The 21,339-nt window shown below is 35.6% G+C and overlaps 1 protein-coding gene across 2 annotated transcripts in view; it reads right to left on the bottom strand.

Moving 5' to 3' along the window:
• The window catches only part of LOC111515123 (uncharacterized), a 108,310-nt gene that overhangs the window by 10,495 nt on the left and 76,476 nt on the right, over nucleotides 1–21,339 (bottom strand). For both annotated transcript variants that reach the window (XM_074170246.1, XM_074170245.1), the window contains exon 4: nucleotides 6,961–7,168. In XM_074170246.1, the coding sequence (XP_074026347.1) occupies nucleotides 6,961–7,168 (208 nt within the window). The remainder of the gene's footprint in view (nucleotides 1–6,960; nucleotides 7,169–21,339) is intronic.

The raw sequence follows: 21,339 nt of genomic DNA, 5'->3' as shown, positions 1-21,339 counted from the left end.
CGGACCTATCCTTAAACTTTCTAGGGAAAAATACGAATCGAATGACACCTTGGTCGTAATTTTTGCACGGGGTTGAAAAATGTTACAAAAAAAAGTACATGTGAATTAGACTATATGAACCTCTTTTGAATAACAAACATTCTTACTTTTTTCACAGATTATCTCCAAACAGATGTACTTGGTAAAAGTTATTTTTCAAAGTCGTAAATGCATAGAACAATTTATTGAGTTTATTGCAGAGGAAATTGCCATGTTCTTTAAAATTAATTCTGCTGTCTGGACTTGCTTTGGGTGAGAGTGTCAAGAAATCTGAATCTATATTTTGATTCAAAGTTTGTCATACTTGTTGATGAATTCAACAGAAATTGCTTTGGTGTTATCATTAATTAGGTGTTTTTTTGGCACCATACTGTGAAGCTACTGATTACTAGGGTTAGTTTTAGTTTTTCTTCCAGGAGGGCATGCCGATTTCGGCCTGTGATTCGTCTGAGTCACTGTCTCATTTATTGTTACTCCAATTATTTGCTCAGTCATGTATAAATGAATCCACCTTATAATGGGTCCTCGTGAACCTATTTTGTGAAATTTTTAACACAAAATTGTTGTATTTATAGTTTCGAATGCTCGTGTAGTCATGAGAGATACCTACCACAATTATGGAGTATATCGTTTATATTTTCATGAATATAGTGGACTTCAAAGACTCCATGAACAATTGTTTGAGTTTGGTGAATAAATATGAAACATTCTCGTTCTCGTTCATCGTTAAAATCCCGTTTTTGAAATTCTTCGTCATGAACAGCACTTGTAAAATGCTATTCATGTAGCAAGTGTTACCTAAATTATCTAATCCAATTTTCTTAGCAAAATTTTAAGAACAACCGTCTACTGATTCGTAAGGAAGAACATGTTTCACAGAATCTGTATTAGAACCATTTCTCAAGCTGTAATCGAATTGAAGGGTTTCGTAGAAGGATCGATTCGGCTCTTGCTTCATGAAGCTTTTCTATTGAAAAGTAACCAGAACAACGAGGACTGTAGCTCATATTTGGGGGAGGGGGCAAGATTGACCTAAGTTCATTGTCCGCTCTGAAAGAAAAGAAGGTGGATCAATCACTTGCGAATTAACCTTGATAGGAAACTGATGAATACACACATATCTCGGCTTGTTTCGTACTGAAATGAGGGCAATGCATGATGTCATCAAAATTATGTGTAGGAGGAATAGTTCCAAAGACCGAAGCAGCATTACCACGTTGAATAGCAATACTAATTCTTTCTATCAAAAAAGAGGTAGAACGGCAATCTTTCGTTGCTTGGCCTATTCTCCTTCCGAGTTCATGAGCAAATAACAGAGACTCCGAGTCATAAACATCAACAGTTTCAAGCTACTGGATGGACCAGATAGTTGTCACCAAGATTTTGGTATTATTTTTGTTTTAATTTTTCGCCAGACAATGCTGCAGTTCCAGCAGACTTCGAACTTTCGGCTAGATGGGAAGTCGCGACCGTGTCAACGCAAGTGAAGTTCTATACCACAGGTGTACCGTATTTTCATGGTATGAGAAACATACCATCTGATCGTTTACCATTATCTCGACTGGTACCTAAGGATTGCAGGAACATTCGATGACACCATAGCTCGTTTTAATATGTCGTTCACCTGGTGATGTCGAGATGAACGCCCTGCACTTCTCCTGCAACTCAAACCATGCGTACCTTTCTCATCAACCTACCGCAAACACACGTATGAGGCACACAAATAGATAAACCTATCCTAAGTCCTACTGTTATTCTGAAAGATGCATCGTCTAATAGTGTTCCGAAAGATTCAACAGGTAAAGTATTCAGCCAAGCACCCTGACGTTTTGTATTCATATAATAGGACTGAATATGGAATGCCAATTGTTGTACCTGCTTGGTCCATTTTTTTTCAATTATTGGGAAGATGTGTGTGTTCTGAATTGCCAATATCTTTGTATAGAGTTAGTTTTCAAATTTGATTGCTTCCTTCCTTTGTAGGATGAAGGGAAGTGCAAGCACTGGTTTGTAACGGCTTCTCTTCCTTGCGAGGCTCCTGCTGTCTTTGGAGGTTTGCTGTTCGCTTTGGAGTAGCCATTCCGTTTAAGATCATTTTTGATGATGTCTACTTCCTTCTCGAGACCTTCCTTCGTATTACAGAGCCCGAAAGCACGGTCTAATGGAGTCTTGATGATTCCTTTTTTAGTCAATAGATTCGTGGTTCTGATACTGTCCCGTGTGAGTGGGTTTTCGGTATACAGATGTTTCCCACTTAGTGTCGGTTCTCTTCACCAAAACGTCTAAGAATGACAATTCGTTGTGGATGTCCTTCTCCATTATGAAAGTGATAGAAGGTCTCACGCTGTTGAGGTGTTTTAGGAAGGCGTCTAGTTCAGTATTCCCATGGTTCCATATTATGAAGGTGTTGTCAACATATCTCAACCAGACTCGAGGTTTCTTGGCCATTGAAGAAACCTACAAGAAACTTAGACTCTATCAGACCGTGATTTTGGGCTCTGTAATACGAAGGAAGGTCTCGAGTAGCTATTCAACGGAATAGCTACTCCAAAGCGATGGTAGAAAAGACTTTGGCTAAAAGACAGCAGGAGTCTCGCAAGAAAGAGAAGCCGTCACAACCAGTGCTTGCATTTTCCTACATCAGAGGATTATCGGAGAGGATAAGAAAAATTGGTTCCAACTACAACATCAGAGCCTGCTTCAGATCCGGTAACACTATTCGTAGCAGCATCACGAAAACCAGGCCACCAAACGCGGACTGCGATTCCAAGAATTGCATTTACCGGATACCCTGTGAGTGCGGAAAATCCTATATTGGTGAATCTAAGACGCCATTGAATGTTCGCATTGCCGAGCACAAAAAACACACACAGCAAGGTGAACCCAGCAAATCATGAATAGCAAACCATGTTTGGACCCATCAACACAACATCGAATGTTCCCAAGCTGAGATCATACAGAGAGGCACATTGGCTTAGGAGAAAATTCAAGGAAGTCGCATACATGTTGTCCGACAACGTATTCAGCCAAGCTAGCGTAGAGATACGCAACATAAGGAAACCCATCATCAGGCGAAAAATGGCCAACTCCCGCCAAACGGCCATCTCCCACTGAACCAGTGAAGCGGAAAAAATGGAAAGCGGGGATAAGTGAAAGTTCTCGAACGACCCATAAATAGTCATCTCTCGGAGGAATCAGTCCAGTCATCACCAGAAGACGATTGTAGATACTGACAATCGAAACGTCGTGAAGTAACTTGGCTTGGAGTCTCTCAACTCTTTATTTAATTTTCATTTTTATTTTTTTGTTCAATTGATCTACTTTTACTTCACTTTTACTTTTATTTCACTATTATTTCATTTCAGGTTTTTTTGCTTAATATAATTGTTATTTTCAGCTATTCATTTTTAATTCTTCTTCTTTAGTTGTTTCAGGGAATTCAACTAATTTTATATATTAGACAATGGAAGTCCGAACTAGTGCAATTCGTAAAGAGTACATGACCAAATATAGACCCCTGCGGTCCCCATGGTCGACTTCTACTTGATTAGAATTGATATGATGTCTGAAAAGGGGTTGGTTGGGCAACGGGATCAATTTTTTCTTAAAAAAAACAATTGTATTCTTGCCGACGTTTCGAATTTAATTAAATTCTTCTTCAGGACTCGAAAAGTAGTTTTTTTTTTGTGTTGATAATATTACGATTTTAAAAACCATCAGACATATTAGATGCATATTTGAAAAATGAAAATAAAAAACATCGCAACAACAAATTTCCGAGACAACACCAACACAAAACGACATGAAACAAACGTTCATCTCTGATGAAGTCCCTGCTAGTCCTACCGAGGAGTTTTCGAAAGAAGATCTGTATCACTCACAACATGAAGTTACAATTCCATGAAATGAGATAGGTTTCGTTCATGAGGCAAACATTGTGGAAGCAATTACACCTGCATATACTCCTCTGCATAATAATTGCCGCCTCACATATCAGAACTCCGAGTGCAGTGATTTATTTTCTAACATTGTATCTGAGAATACAACAGTATCCAGTTCACCAGTGATTGAATTTCTTGACCGTATAGAAACGTCCCCACCAGAGCCCAACGAAATTATACTAGATCCAGCAACTCCATTAGCCAAAGCCATTGACCATTTCTTTACATCTAGCAAACAAACACCAGATGAACCCAACACAGTAGAACTTAATCAAACAGCTGAAAACCTCTTGAATGTAGCTGATTTTCTACCGGTAATTCACGATACCAGCAATGGAGAGAGTGGAGCAAGTAACCAAGTGAAAGATTGTACCAATTTTGAGGACCCTGATTTTATACCACAAAATAACAATAATGAGCAAGAAGGGCCACTTCTGTCTGAGAGGGAAAGGCCTAGAAAAGGGCGTAAAAGAATATATTCTGATCAAAACAGGAGCATAAGAAAACAAAAGACGAACACTAATGTAGAATATATCAGTGCAAAAGGAACGACAGTAAATGCAAAAAAAAAATCAATGGAGACAGTTATCACTGTAGATGTCCTCTCAAATGTACTGAAACATTGTGGAACAACGCAAGAGCGAGTTCGAAAGATTCTGGAGTTCAGGGTCCTATGAAGCAAGATGTGCAATATTGCAAGGAAGCGTTATCGAATCAAAAACGAAGAGAAGCTATTCAGTTACTGAATACCGTTTGGCTAATATCTCAATTTGTAAAAAAGAATTTCTAAACACACTCAGCATAAGTCAATCAAGGATTGATTTTGCCTTAAATAAATTCAGATCGCCACGCTTCTATAAACGACAACAGAGGTGTTCATTCTGGAGGTAAAAATGCAATTTCACAAGACAAATTAGGAGAAATAAAACAATTCATTGCAAGTTTCCCTAAGTATATTTCTCATTACGGTAGGAACACTACGACAGCAAATTTCTTAGCTCCGAACCTAAATCTAACGCTCTTGTATGACCTTTACAAAGAAAAATTTGAAAATCCTGTTAGTATTTCGAGATTCAAACAGTGTTTTTATAGAGATTTCAATCTCAGATTCAAAAAGCCACAGAAAGACACATGTTTCCGTTGTGACCGTTACACAGCAAGCAAAACATGGGCAACCAGTGAACACAGGGTGTTACTAGAAAACGAGCATAAAGAACATTTAGATCATGCTTATGAATTGAGAGACCAAATAAAGAAAGACTTGGCTTGTTCTAAATCAGATATTTCATTGGAGACTCTCACTTTCGACCTGGAAAAGACGCATTGCTTGCCGCGATTACCAACTAGTATTGTTTATTACAAGCGACAGTTCATTCTACACAATTTAGGTATACATTGTGGGAGTACTGGAAAGGGTTTTTTTACATATGGCTTGAGAATGAAGCTGGTCGTGGCACACAGGATGTAGGATCTTGTATACAAAAGTTTATAAGTGAGCATTTGAAACCAAATACTACTAAACTTATTCTTTGGTCAGATTCATGTAGTGGCCAGAATACAAGCATTAAAATGATGCTGATTCTCCATAATCACAAATCACTGCAAAAAATAAAACTTACATTTTTACAACACGGCCATACTTACCCTCCAAATGACTCAGAATTTGGTGATGTTGAATGCGCCTTAAAGACACAGATTCGTCTATATACAGCAGAAGACTACATCACGGTAATGGAAAACTGTCGCCGTAAAAAAAATTCACGGTTACCAGACTGAGTAAAGAAGATTTCCTTTCAGTAGCGCCCATGCAGGACCGCATCACCAATAGGAAAACAGATGTAAACAAACAAAAAATATCCTGGATGCAAACATTTGAAATTGAGATGCGTAAAAGTGATCCTTTGAAACTTTATATGAAAAGAAAACTAGACGAGGAAACAAGAATAATTGATATATCTAAAGGTGGAAAAGTTCGCAAATCTAACCCCAATTTTTTTATGTTGGAACTCCCCATACTTTACCCTGATGGTCGTGAACTATCAGTTGCAAAAGTGAAAGACTTATGAAACTGATTCCAGTCGATGCGAAACCTTTTTATAACTTTTTAAAGAATGTCCGATCAGAAGATTTTGTTGATGATACAGAAGGTTTTGGCAGAGCTGAAATCGAAGACAATTCGGAAGTAGAACAAGAAAACCAAGACTGACATTTTATTTATACGATTCTGAACATATTTTAGACCTAGAAAATTGTTGTAACATTTTCATTTTGATATTAAGAATATTATTCATGTAAGAGAAATATTAGTATTTCATTTCTTTCAGATTCGTTACACGAAATAAACCCATTAAAACGATGTAGTAGTTTGACGTGTTTTATTGATGATTTATTTCATTAAAATTTTCACCCCAATAGCAATTGAGCAATAGTGCTTTATGCTTCTTGACATTAAGACAGTCAAATTGCAACCCACTATTTCATATTTAGCAAAAACATGTCAAATGTCATAACATGTTTTTCAGAAACTAACAGCCAATACTACATTTAGCAACATAAAAAAATGTGTTTTTTGCGATGCACTCACAATTTTTCGTAATTTTTGTTGCACTAATTCATTCTTCACTTGTTCAAAAAGAAGGAAAATATAATATTTTCATGTTTGGTTACAGGCCTCAGTATAAATTATCTGAAATTGTTAAGAACACTTTGCGTGCCATTTTCTAAAAATTGCTACGGATTGGTTGACATTGTATTGCTTATCAGCGTCCAAATAGAGGTGGTAAAAAAACAGAAAGTTTCATTTCTTATTTTTCATGATCTCCTACCACGTAGTAACGGCTATATCCATCAATTTATTAGTTATTAGTACATTGGTATATATTTTCGTGTTCTGTGGAACATATAGAGTTTACCAAAAAAAATAGCATAAAATATAGTTTACCCATGCATTGATTGAATCTTCGGATAACTAGAAACTAACCTAATGGCAAACAGGCAGCGTAACTAACATATCCTTCTTCAGCATGTGGAGTCTGTACATACAACCAATGTTGGTTTTTGAAGACGGCGTTTACTACCATTCCCAAAGGAAGAGAAATTTCCGATTGATATCCTCCTATCCTAGTTTGATAAAGTACGCTTGGAAATGCAAGGACAACTGGTATATTAGCTGGTTTTTCTAAAGTTGCCTGAAAAATCAAAATATATAAATTTAGTTCATCATATCATTTCTTGCTGAAAATAATTGTATATTCAGAGGAAGATCAAAATCATTATTATTTTCAAAAGTTATTTAAGCCAGAGAGTATGTTGACGGGGGCGATGATATCTCTCCTTACGAAGACACCACCTATGAGATCGACAGAGAACTCAAACCTCGAATATTGAAGATAAACAAGTATCTTCAAGGCGGTCAGTTGCAAAGCTATCCTTCGACATCCACCGCCGACAAGATTCGTTCTGTGTCTTTCACTGCAGCTCTCACAGCCAAGCTTAAAGTTGAAACCAGAGCCCAAATGCATTTGATTCAACACCAGACAGTGCTGTTTCGCACTGCCATACGTCTCATCAGTGGTGCTGGGCTGAACCACAAATGCATTGCTGGACTCAACTGTCCAAGTCGTTTGTTCAGATTGAAGCAAAAATGAATACATTATAGTATTTCCAATACCAATTGGAACAGCTCAGAGAAGGAATCCCCGCCTCTACATAGGCGTCGGCATATTATTTTTCAGTGGTAGTTACAATCATAGCAATTGATCATCCCATGAAAAAGTTATCTCAACTGAATTTTTCCACCATGGATAATTATGAAAAACTTCAAAATTCAAGGTAGTTGATTTCCGAGTCGAAAACTCTAAAATACAATGAAAACACAAATTTACAAAATGATAGAGGCCAACAAAATTGCTAGAAAAATCAAAATTCTTCTTTGCTATATTCGGATGAGGTGGAATCATCATCGGGTTGAATAACGATCGGATTTATGGAACTTTGCATACAATATTTGTTGTCTTCTTTTATAACGTGGTATAAGTTCTTCCACACATCACTATTACCTACTTCATTCACCACTCGCCTTATATTGTCAAGCACTACAGTATTCAAAGTCGGTGACTTTGAATACTGTAGTGACCCAAACCATTTCAATTGGATTGAACTCACAATAGTATGGCGGCAAACGTAAGAGAATATGACCACGTGTTTCACACATCGAATCAACAATATACTCTTTTTTAGAATTACGCAATACTTGGTTTCGTCTACCCAGCCATATTTGACAACATCATGTCAAACCAAGTTTCGTCGAGGTAGATTATATATCTGCTGGATTCTCGGTAGCTTTTCATTCGCCTCAAATATTCTTGTCGGAGTTGAACAATGCGTGTCGATTCCATTATGACCATCAGATTGTTCAATTTTTTATATACTTGAAACCACAAAACAATAAGACACCTCGTAGAGTTTCTAAAGATTTGTAATTGTAATCGGGACAGTCAAGTAATTTATACCAAATCATTTCCAAGGTTGGTACTTCATTTTTTTGGTATATACCATAAATACATCCCCTATTTTAATGACTCGAAGAACTGTCGAACGAGATAGTTTCGTTAACTCGCATATTCTATTCACAATAGCATTCTGTGAAGTTTGACAGTTTTCCTTTTGCTGAATTTGCAAATTGATTTGTCAACAATAAATTAAAAAGCCGACAAATTAATTTGCAGGTAGTGGTTCCACTCGTTAATTACCGAAAAATCAATTAGGATAATCATTATTTGACAAACAAAGTCCACATCGGACCAAAAAACTTTAGGTAAATAAACAGCTAACCCTTGTCTTTAGATTCAGTATCAATTTGCTCCTCCTGAAGATGTTTACCTTGTTAGCGAAACGCGCGTCGAGTATCAGTATCAGTTTGGTGTTAGGGTAATTGATCTCTAGAAAAAGTTTTCAAAAATCGGTTTGCAAAACCATTCACTACCTCACCTAACCCCACGAACACACGGCACTGATGAAGAAATATTGTGAAACGGACAAAAATATTAGTATTCAGCCAGTCTAGCTAGCCGAGCAATTATTCCTCAACTCAATATGATAGTACGTTTACTAACTATCTGGGCGACTAGGGGCCATAGGCAAGAAATGTTTATGACTGTGCTCTTATTTTTATTGCCGTTCCAATTGGGAATCGATAGACTATGCGGATAGTATCAGATTTAGATTTTTTGCAGAAATTAAATACTTTGAACGGAGAATTGTGTTTTTTAAAAAATATTTATTTTATAAATGTACAATTGAAAACGACTTTCTCTATCAAGAGTTACAAATAGAATGAATAAAAATGAACATTAAAATGATCAACGTCGCCTCGCAAGTCCAGATAAGGATTTCTTGGAAAACCGCTGTCAGCAGATCATGTTTCCGTGAGAGCAGCAATCCGTGGGAACGGTCGTTCCATAACTCCTCCCTCCTTGAGTTCAAAAATGACGGAGTCATTTTTGTCTGGAAGGAACCATTTCGATTTCCGGGGTATTATCGTCCTTTTTCGTCTTCCTAGAGCGAAGCCATTTGGGTATGATCTTCTTTCTGATCAGTACGATCAGAATCAGTATCAGTATGATCGATCCGAAGATGATTCCGACGATCAACGTGTTGTTGGTGTTATCGACTACGTCGATCTTTTTCACTGTTGACAACTGTCCTGCCAAGTTGTGGAGCTCGTACATTTCGTTTAAGTTGAGTTTGGAGAAGTTTTGCGTCTCGTAGCCATTCGGGGTTTCCACATTGTTGATATGGATTTTTGGCAGAATCAGAGGTTTTCCTTTTTGAATTTTCATGTTGTTGGAAAACGTCTTATGGATTATTCGGATTTCACATGATTTGGGTATTTTGACGAGTGTGGGGATGCTAACTTCGATATATCGATCAGCTCTGCACTTTGAGAAAATTCTTTCTTCTCGTACGGGAATGATCAGCACTTCCTCTTGGGTGATTTGTTCGGCTATGGATTCGCCTACGTTGATTGGAATGGGTTGGCAATTTGTTGTGATATTGCCTTCAATCAGCTGGGTTGTGCACTGGTCCTGTGGGTAGTAGTCTTCTATACAGAAATATGTTTCCTCCAATAATGGACACAGGTTTGATTCGAATTGATTTTTCGAAGCTGCTCGTGCCAAATAGGGATATTTGAGGACATAAATATGGTGGTTTTGGATGATGGGGTACAGGTGATAAAACATAAAAATTTCGTTTCTGATAATTGGAACATGAATTGAGAAAATCAATTTCGTGTTCGAAAATGTAACTTGTGTGCCAAAGAATTGATAGTATGACAAAATATTTTCGAATTTTGGAATTTCGCTTTCATCGTAAATTTGACTCAAGTATTTTATCATTTCTTCCAGATCTGAACTGGATATAATTGAATTATGCAAAGCATTCAATTTTGCGAAGGTAATTGCGTCTTCTAGGTTGTCAATGAATGTTATGATATTTTGGCAGTCCAAAATGATCTGAGAAAGTACACCTTGAAAACTGATATAATTTTTGAGATCGACAATGGTTTTTTGAATGGCAAACTGGAATGTTTTCAAGCTGTTTTCGAGCGCTTCTTGATTTGAATTGAGCGTTCGAATGGTTCGATTATAGTGATTGATTAATTGTTTTGATAGAGAGGTTTGAAGATTCAATTCGTGAATGATATTTTCTTGATTTTTTTCCAATATTGCAATGGTTTGATCGTAACGCTTTCCATCATCAGCGTCAAGTGTTCCGAAAAGCCATTTATTGATTTTGCCGATTCCATTGATCATGCCACGTTTAACACGAATATGTGGTTGAAGGTTGTCTAGTTTTGTCTGAGTTGTTTGAATGAGATATTCAGTTCTCTGAAGCATATTTTCGGATAGACCATGGTAGGAAATTGGATTGGTAACGTTTTCCTTATTGAAATTATTTTTGATTATACTGAAATATATTTTTAAGTTATTCAATTGATTGATAATTGGACTCAAATCGATGTAGTAAAGAAATGTATGTTTACTATAGATAATTTTGGCGTTGCCTAATTGTATGGGAAGAATGGGGTTATGAATGGTATTGATTTGAATGTCTTCGTCACATAGTACTTGAAGTACGTGAAGTATTAGGGTCAGGGTTGGTAACCTCATTTTCGTCAGTTCCCTGTAACAAAGTTTTTTTGTTAGTCATGGGCTTTCGGGCAATATTTTTGTGATAGGTTCCTTTGTTGGTTTTTAACTTTATTTTTGTTTCCTTGAGTATTTTAGTCTTATTGAATTTGGGTCGGTCTTTTTGTCGTGCTTTGGTCCTGATATATGCTACTTGTTGATCAGAAAAATCAGGGGGTTCATCTCGGTTTTCATTTCTCTTTTCTATACATTTTTCTTTGGTTTGTTGGTTTGTCTGTTGTATAGATTGGTACAATTTTTGAGTAGTGTCTTTATGGGCTTGAACGTATTCTGAAATAATGATATGATCACTGAGATCGAATGGATTCGTATTATTGATGTGACCTTTCACTACTTCGAACGGGGTGAATTTTGTGACACTATGAATTGAGTTATTATATCCTAGGAGGGCACGTTTCATTAATTGCTCAGGGGAAAGATTCTTGTTTTCCTCTCTCAAGCATCGATAATGTTCGATCAAGGTCGAGTGAAACCTCTCCACAGGGGAATTGGAATTGCTATTTTTGGGAGTTGTATAATGAAGTTCTATTCGATATAATTTACAAAAGTTTTCTAGTTCTTTATTTTTGAACTCAGTACCAGAGTCAGTGGTAATTTTTAGCGGTAATCCATGATGAGAAATGAAATTGAGAAGGTTTTCGAGAACTAGGACACCGGTAAGGGCTCTTAAGGGGTATGCTTGACCATATCGAGAAAAGGAATCGATAATTGTAGTAAAACTTTCGTTCGATATCGTGAATGTATCGATATGAATATGTTCGAATGGTTTTGAAGTGGTAGGAGTGAGATTGAATTTTATGATTGGGGGATTTCGATCATATTTATTCTTTTGACATATTCCGCAGTTATTGACAAAATTTTGGATATCATCAATCATTTTAGGCCAATAAAAACGTGAACTCAGAGATTGTTTCATTTCATTGATACCTCTGTGACACGTTTTTTTCGTATGGTAAAGTTGAAGCTTTTCCTCTTGGTCATTTGATGTTTCTACATCAGTAACGAATGTGGGACATTCGACAATTTTGAAAGAGGAATTTTTGAAAAGGTATTGAATCGTATTGCTGAAAAGCCTTCGCAATGAAGGGTCCTTAAAGTGAAGTGCGTACGTTTGTTTTGGATCAATGTATTCTTTGAGTAATTTGACGATGTTATTTTTGATGTTTTTTCTCGGTAGTGTGACATATGACCGAAAATTTTCAAAAACTTTTTCGATCTTGCACTTCAATTTTTCTATATCCCCAAGTGTGATGATTAACTGGTTTTTATATGTATTTATAGCCCGCTCTGAAATGGGAATATTACATATAGGGTCCTCAAGTGAAGTGTGAACAGTTTCTGAGTCAGAATTTTCTTCTTTTTCTTTTGGAGGAATGATTTGAATGTCAGAAATTATATTGATTTTCTGTGGATTTCTCGGGGGTTCGATAATTTGGAGAACGGTCTCGTCCAATTCAGGGATTTCTTCGGGATTTGTCAATATGTCTCTGATTATTTCGTCGACGTCACCTGGATTATTTTGAATGGATAAAGTTTCAAGGGCATTCAAATCGACGTTGGAAGGGTTTCTAGAAAGGGCATCAGCTGCTTGATTTGACTTGCCTTTTTTATACTGTATGACGTATTCAAACTCTTCGAGTTTTAAACGCCAGCGTACCAACCTAGAGTTGGGTTCTTTCAATGAAAAGAGCCACTGAAGAGGTTTGTGATCGGAAAATATTGTAAACTTTCGACCGAATAAATAGGGCCGGAAATATTTACAGCTCCAGACGATGGCAAGAAGTTCTTTTTCGATTGTCGAATAATTGACTTCTGCTGGGTTCAGTGTCCGGGAGGCATAGCATATTGGGTGGTCATTTTGGGATAATATGGCGCCTATTGCGAAATTTGAGGCGTCCGTGGTCAGTTCGAATGGTTTCTCGAAGTCAGGATATGCTAGAACAGGTTCAGACATAAGTATTGATTTGCATGTATTGAAGCAATCAATAAAGTCTTTCGTGTGCTCTACTTTTTCATTTTTCTTAAGACATTTGGTCATGGGTTTTGTGAGTCTGGCGAAATTCTTAATAAATTTCCGATAATAGCCCAATAGTCCCAAAAATGATTTTATATCTTTTTGAGTCTTTGGAATTGGGAAATTTTTGATAGCCGTGATTTTTAGGGGATTAGGTTTGATACCTTCCGGTGTAATCACATGTCCTAAAAATTCGACTTCTTTTCGAAGAAATTCCGATTTATCTAATTGAATTTTCAAACGAGCTTCTCGCAATTTGGAAAATACCAATTTGAGGTTTTGAATGTGCTCCTGAAGTCCAGTGCTGAAAATAATGATGTCATCCATGTAGACCATGCAGATTTTATTTTGCAAGTCTTTGAGGACCTCATCCATTACTCGTTGAAAGCTTGATAGTGCGTTTTTGAGACCAAACGGCATCCTCAAGTACTCATAATGACCATGATCCACATTAAATGCGGTTTTTTCGATAGAATTTTGGGCCATTTCAATTTGGTGGAACCCACTGGCCAGATCGAGGGTGGTAAAATATTGAGCACGTCCCAATTTATCCAATATGTCATTAATATTGGGGATTGGGTATCGATCATCTATAGTTTTTTCGTTGATTTTACGATAATCAACAACTATTCTCCATTTTTGTTTACCAGATGAATCGAGTTTTTTGGGCACGATCCAAATGGGGGACGACCACGGGCTACAGCTGGGTCGTATGATATTTTTCTCAAGCATATCGTTGATCTGACGTTGGACTTCTTGTCTGTGAACGTATGGATACCTATATGATTTGGTGTGTACCGGTATTTCATCTGTAGTCTTTATCTCATGTTTGATTTTTGAAGTAAATGTCAACTCATCTCCTGGTTTGAGAAAGATATCCGAATATTCTTTGCATACTCTGATTATAGCGGTCTTTTCCTCTGAATTCATGTGGTCAATGCGAATTAAGTCTGCGATATTCAGGTCGGCTTCGTTTGATACGGAATGGTCATCTGTCTGTCTGTCGGGGTTTGTGAAAGATTCGAGGGTGAATATTTCGTATGTCGAGGATACAAATTGGGTGACAGGTAGGGGTTCAAGTAATTTTACTGAAATCGTTTTATTGGTGGGGTTTTGAATTTCAATCGGGGCATATCCGTTTTTGGCAAAAGTCAATATTTGGGGAATAATGAGATTATTCATAGTTCCTTCGATTGTCAAAATTTCGCCTTCGTACACACTCACTGGCAGATTTTTTATCATCTTTTCCAGTGGGTTAACTGAAAAGGAAACACTGAAATCTGAAGGTTGTCTGAATTTGAAAGGTATTTCAGTATTTTTTCCTATCAATTTCTTATTAATCAAATCGATATTGAGGTTCATGTTTATTAGATCTGTCAGTCCTAAAACGCCATCGAAATAGTCATGAAAATCGAATAAGATGAAATCAATTTCATAATCCGTATTGAATTCAGAAAAGGCTGGTATTGAAGCTTGATATCTGACCTTTCGACAACCAGTTGCCGTTTTTATAATGGTATTGGAGTGATATATTTTATCTGGAAATAATTTTTCAATTATCGAAGGTTTGATTATCGATCGAGAGCTTCCCGTATCGATAAGTAGTTTTAATTTTGGGTTTTTGGTTTCTACATATGGTAAGGCATTATTGCATGAGAGATTAATTTCAGCTAGGTCGATTGGTCTCGTTGGCTCGCCGTCTGAAAATTTGCGATTTCGTCAGGGTCTAAAATGTCATCGTTCGAGATACAAGGTGGTTGTTGATCGAATTCATTTTCGAAATTATTGCCTTGATCAGGGCTTTCGTCTGTATTGGGGTGTTCGTAATATTGATATTGGTTGGTAGGTTGATCATAAAAATCAATCGGGTTTTCATATTCATTTGAAAATAATTTCTCTGATATGAAATTTGGGTTTTGATTCTGTTGGAAGAATCGTGGTTGGTTTTGGAATTGGTTTGAACCATATTACGTTCTGAAGTTGGTCCTGGGGTCTTGCCGGTATTGAGGAATTTGTTGGTGGGACATCCTAGTGGGGTTTCTAGAAGTAGTCGACATGGGTTCAGGTTTTGGCAGTTGATTTGAAGGAATTTGTTTGGGTTTGAAGACATTTTGAGGGGTACCAAACACTTGTCGATTAGTAGGATATTTTCGGGGTGGTAGTTGCCTGGGTTGGACATTTATTGGTTGATTGGGCCAAATGGGTCTCGGAGAGAAGTTTGGGTTCGAAAAATTGGTGTTGGGATAATTGAATTGTCTCTGTGATTGATTTGGTATTGTTTGTTGAACGGTGGTGTTCGTTGGGACATTGGTCATGTGGGTATGTCTGTTGTTATGAGTATTGAATTTGGTTCTATAGTTATCTTGGGCGGTGCCATATAACTTTTCAAAATTTTCGTATTCGTTCACATACGCCATTGCGTCTTCAAGAGAATTTGGGTTTTTAAGATGTAAATTATTTCTGAGAATACCTGTACATCCAGCAATGAATGTACCAAGTGCAACCTTATCATAATGTGTTATTTGACAAAGTTTCTGTTCTCTACTCAAATTAGAATCATTACTGATTCTCTGTACCACGCTACTTCTAATCAGTTGCAACCTACTTCCGAAACTGAGTAAGTCTTCACCTTTATGAGGTCGACTCCTCGTTAGTTCCAGAACGAGACAATCTATATTCCTACGGTCAGAAAAACACTGTTTCAGAGCATTTTTCAAACTTGCCCAAGTATTGAGTTCTGGTCGATTTCCAACCATGTATTCTGCTTTCCCGATCAATTTTTCCTGGATGCATTCAAAGACATGTTCGTTCAAGGATGCATCGTTGAATGTTTCATAGGTATTAATCAATGAATCGCACCTATCAATAAATTTATTAAGTGTGTTACTGTCACCATCGAAAGGTTTCAGGTTATTAAGTCGAGACTTGAAAAGATCCCAGTTCATTTGAACATTCTGTTGCTGTGGTGGAGCCATTGTTATTATTGGTAATAGTAGTTCAGGTTCGGAATTACTTTCGCTAACTACTGAATTTTCTTGTACTGATAAATTGCCTAGTCTATTCAAAATATCGTCAAGTTCGTTCATGAATCAATATTTAATCAATAATTCTGTATTATTGACTTCAGATTCGGATTTATTGAAATTTCTTAACAAAAATTCACAAAATTGATTTTTTTTTTCTTCTTAAATTACTCGTCTAGAATAGACACCGATTTTGTTCGCAATGAACTGCCCTAAATTATCTTCACCGAAATCCTTATGCAGAGGGTTCAGTAAAGGCGAAAAGGAAATTTGGCACTTACAGTTATTTTGGTGGTCCAAAATCTTGTAGTCTCCAGTTCCTCCTCCAATGATTCTTTGTAGCCTCCAGAAGTAGGGTCGTTTCTTGGTCCGTCCGGTACAATCCTCGATGGATCACGATTTTTCGAATTTGTGCTTAAGAAGTAGACACTCCAAGTCGCGAAAAATTACTTTTAACGCACTGCACAAATCCTACCGACTGCGCCAATTAAATACTTTGAACGGAGAATTGTGTTTTTTAAAAAATATTTATTTTATAAATGTACAATTGAAAACGACTTTCTCTATCAAGAGTTACAAATAGAATGAATAAAAATGAACATTAAAATGATCAACGTCGCCTCGCAAGTCCAGATAAGGATTTCTTGGAAAACCGCTGTCAGCAGATCATGTTTCCGTGAGAGCAGCAATCCGTGGGAACGGTCGTTCCATAACTCAGATACGAGTTACCTAATTGAATCATCATCAATTTATGATGAACTTTAGTGTAGCTTTACGTTCAGTATTTGCTTGTATAAAAAAAGCTACAAACGATAGGAACTGTTATTCGATGTAGGAGATTTATTCATTTTTTTGATTTCTTGATTATGAATCACTTGAGGGTATATTTGAATGTATTCATTATTTTATTTGTTTTCAATTCTACTGGGAGTAGGTTGAACAGTTTTGGACCATAATAGAACATGAATCTTTGTATATGGCTTTTCATGTGAAGTCGTATTTTAATATTCACATTATCGATTGCCCTGATTCTTACTCTTGTAAGGGATTACATATTGTTGAAGTTCGGGAACATCTATACTAGACTCTGGTAACTATATAATAACCCAACCAAGTTTTATAATTTCATGGAGCTCTAACAGTTTTATTTTGTTGGTATTTTATAATTACTTCCAGAATGCTAATTGTAGATAAAAGTGTTTTATAAATTTGTCATAGAAACAATTTTAAAATTAAATTGAAAAATCGTTATAAAATAGTCAGGAAATTATCACAGAAACGTTTTTACAACTAATTTATCAAACATATTTTTCTATGAAAGTGAATTGTTTTGTAGCAAGATTTATGGCACTTTTCTGCGAGGTTTGTATGATCTTTATAAACCTATTTCAAGCTCACTTAATAACTGATTTCTGTAGCTTCAATGAAATTATTTTATTGAAATGCTTTCATACACAATTTTGTTTTTATTACCATATTGTCACTTCCATGATAATTTCTCAACTATTTTATAGTATGGTATATTTACTACAATTCCAAACCAATAAAATAACTGTTATAAAATCAAACTGCTTCCGCAAATATATATTTGCTGCTGCCAAGAATAAAATGCAGCATTCAAGAAGAACCAGCTGACATTGATTTTAGATGTGTAAGGAAGTATAATTTGTCAGTTTTATTTGACTAGCGTCCCAATAACCTAATACTGTCGTATAATATTGGTCATTGGAAAAAATTAAGAAAAGTGGTTTATTCAGACGAGTTTCAGTTTTTTTCGTACTAAAAACAGAAAAAATTTATTAATGATTAAAATGTGTCGATTTGAGTGGCGCACCATGTATATATACCTTTAAATCACTAGCTCAAAACTCCTTTTCGAAATTTAGCCTTTATAATCGATGGAAGAAGCTTTTTAGCCAAAACATCCTGATATATAATATTTATCCAATCCTATCTGCATACAAGCAGTTTGTAGGAATCTATTGCTTTAGAAGTAGTCCGGCTCAGCCGCAATAGCATCACTCCTAGAACTAAGTGTTTCTTAACAGTTTCATACGTTGAAATGCTTGCTATTGATACCAAATTATTTTATAGAATGACGCCATTTCGAAATGATAGTAATTCGAAATACTGACATTAGATGAGTTGATAATATGAAATACCGCACATATAGTGATATTTACAGTTGAAAAGTACAAAGATATTATATACTACATTATTTAGAACAAATTGAGTTGAGTTTGCGACTAGAAAATTATTACGTCGACAGAGAGAATTTTCATAAAATTAACATTTTTTTCCAAAATCATTATTAAATGAGTGGTGCACTTGATTTTTGCTAATAATAGGCTATATATTTGTCAATAAAATTTCATTCACAGTAAAAATATCAATAATTGAAGCACAAACAATGTCATTAATAGTTTTATTAGCATAAAAGTGAAATTATTAAAATGGCTTCAACTTTTATATTTGTTAGTTTTTAGTTGATGATGTATCTATTTTTATATAATTTCCTAGTGTCCAATACAAAATTACTTATTGCGTCTTCAAGAAAACATTTCGAACACTTTTTCATTTTATAGTTATCGTTTTACGCTGCATTATATTTTATAATGATCACTTGGAACTACTAAAAACTCGTATAAAATTGTCTTTTAATTATTTTATAAGTATCTGTATAAAACTACTTTTTAAAAGGGCTAGAAAAATTTTATAGTACCTAACTGCCGAAATGTTTATAAAACTATTTTGTAGTGTTTGTAAAAGGCCTTACAAAATATTAATAAAGACTAAAATGCTTTATAAAACGGTGTATGATCACTTGGAACTACTAAAAACTCGTATAAAATTGTCTTTTAATTATTTTATAAGTATCTTTATAAAACTACTTTTTAAAAGGGTTAGAAAAATTTTATAGTACCTAACTGCCGAAATGTTTATAAAACTATTTTGTAGTGTTTGTAAAAGGCCTTACAAAATATTAATAAAGACTGAAATGCTTTATAAAACGGTGTCAATTTCCTCTTTGTAGCTGTTTTATAAACACATTGAAAGTATTTATGTGAGAAAAACAGTTTCAGAATTTGTTTCTCCGAAACGTTTTCGCAACTATCATAAAATATGAAATTGCTAGTTGGGGAGGATAATGATATGATAACAATAATGATGATTACATTAACTAAATTATCCTCTCGATATAGATCATCTGTTAAGAACATCTATTTTTTCAAATGAAATTGTTTAAATTATTATACAATATCTCATTATGGATTCTGCTTATGACTGATCTATTAAAAATTGACGTATGAGTAGTCTAATCCTTTGTGTTACATATCATATGTGTTTGTCCCATCTCATATGTTAGTCAACATCAAGATCCAAATATTTAAAGGATGTTTTTTCTATAACCGGGAATTTGAAATCATAACTCTGTGCAGGTCATTTTGGGCAATTTAATGTCACTTATATGCGGCTGACCATCTGAATTGAAAGAAAAAGTCATAAATTCAATAAACTATTATTCAGCCAGAGAAGAATTTTTCTTACATGAATTTCAGAAGTTTTATATACTTTTATATACCAGTGAAGAGCATGGCCTTATCATCAGTATAACACACTATATGACCACAAAATTCAATAATCTGCGTTATTTCGTTTATGTAGGTAAACAAAAAAAGTATCAGGCCAAGTTCTGTTCCCTGGGGTATATCCACAGCAATATGTAATGTTGCACTGAGTTTGCTACCAATTTCAACAGTTTGTGTTCGTTCTTTTAAATAATTTTGCATGAGTTCCAAAGCATGACCTCCAATACTAATCGCACAATTTTTCAAGTAGGATTTCATGCGACACAGTATCGAAAACCTTTGCAAAGTCCATATATAACGCAAACATTTCAAAGACTTGTCCAACGCCCCCACTGTTCGTTACACGAGGTTGAGCACGGCACTATTAGTATTTGATTTGTTAATGGACCTGAATTGTTGTTCTATATATTATTATCGTAAATTATCCTTGATAATGAAAAATTTTCACAATCATTTTTCATTTCTAGTCGTGTTTCGCTAACACCGTAGCTTCCTCGGTAGAAGATGTCGATCTAGACATGACATGAATTTTCTGGTTCGTGTTTCAGGTAGCACAAACGTTATACAATATCTGTTGGTTATTTTATATTCCATTGAGTTGTAGGCATGACTGGACGATATCCAACTGTTTCAAGGGCAGCGCTCCTGTATGATAGGAAGGTTGTAACACCAGCTTGTCCCATTCATTTATCATTCCATCTATCAGTAGTTGAAGTGGCATCATATTTGTCTTCGTGAATTATTTAATGTTTACTCTTTTCGAATAAACTATTCGAATATCCGTTCCCAGTTAGAATGCAAGTCTTAACACCCTCAATGGCTTACACATTATCAAGTGAAGCCTTCACACTGCGACTCTTTAGAACAGGATTCTACTCAGAATCTAGAGTGGAGGATAAATGGCGTCGATTTCTTGAAAGTAGGGTATTTTTTCAAGGCGCAAACATAATACCGTTCACAACATTTCTCAACAACATTTGTTCAAAGTTTTATCTCGCGAATTTTTTTAGTGCCAATCATAACGTCTCTCAGATATTTGCGACGTTGACTTCACTAGGATATTGTCGAACTGTGGCTTTCCTTGGATGTTCTCCAAGTTTTATCTCTTGGATCAAGAAACTTAGTTCTCTTTTAATTCACTTCGAGACATCTTCATCGTTGCCTACAAGTCATATAGAGGTATCTAGTGGCCACAACTCTGACAATCCTCTGGAACATGCTCTTTTTGCTCCTCTTGTTATAAAATACTTTTTGAAAATGTATTTGCATCTTCTTTTATCCCATTCTCGTGTTTTCCAACTTTTCTTCCTTACTCTTTTTCTGTTCTTTGTTAATCCTTTCTTGTTCTTTTTGTTCTTGATTTGTTATTTCTTGTTTTTTTTTCATCTTTTTTATTTTTTTCTTATTCTTTCAGGCTCTTTTTTCATTTACTGTTTGAGCAACGTCTGTTGTTTTTATTTATTCCTGTTATTTCAATTTTTCTAATTTTTTAGGTGCTTTAAGTTATTTTCCAAATTGTTT

Source organism: Leptinotarsa decemlineata, unplaced genomic scaffold, assembly GCF_025532065.1.
Source record: "Leptinotarsa decemlineata unplaced genomic scaffold, Ldec_3_MD MMD2_P_RNA_scaffold_7, whole genome shotgun sequence".
NCBI classification, from domain to species: domain Eukaryota; kingdom Metazoa; phylum Arthropoda; class Insecta; order Coleoptera; family Chrysomelidae; genus Leptinotarsa; species Leptinotarsa decemlineata.
This window is presented reverse-complemented; position numbering and strand designations above follow the sequence as displayed.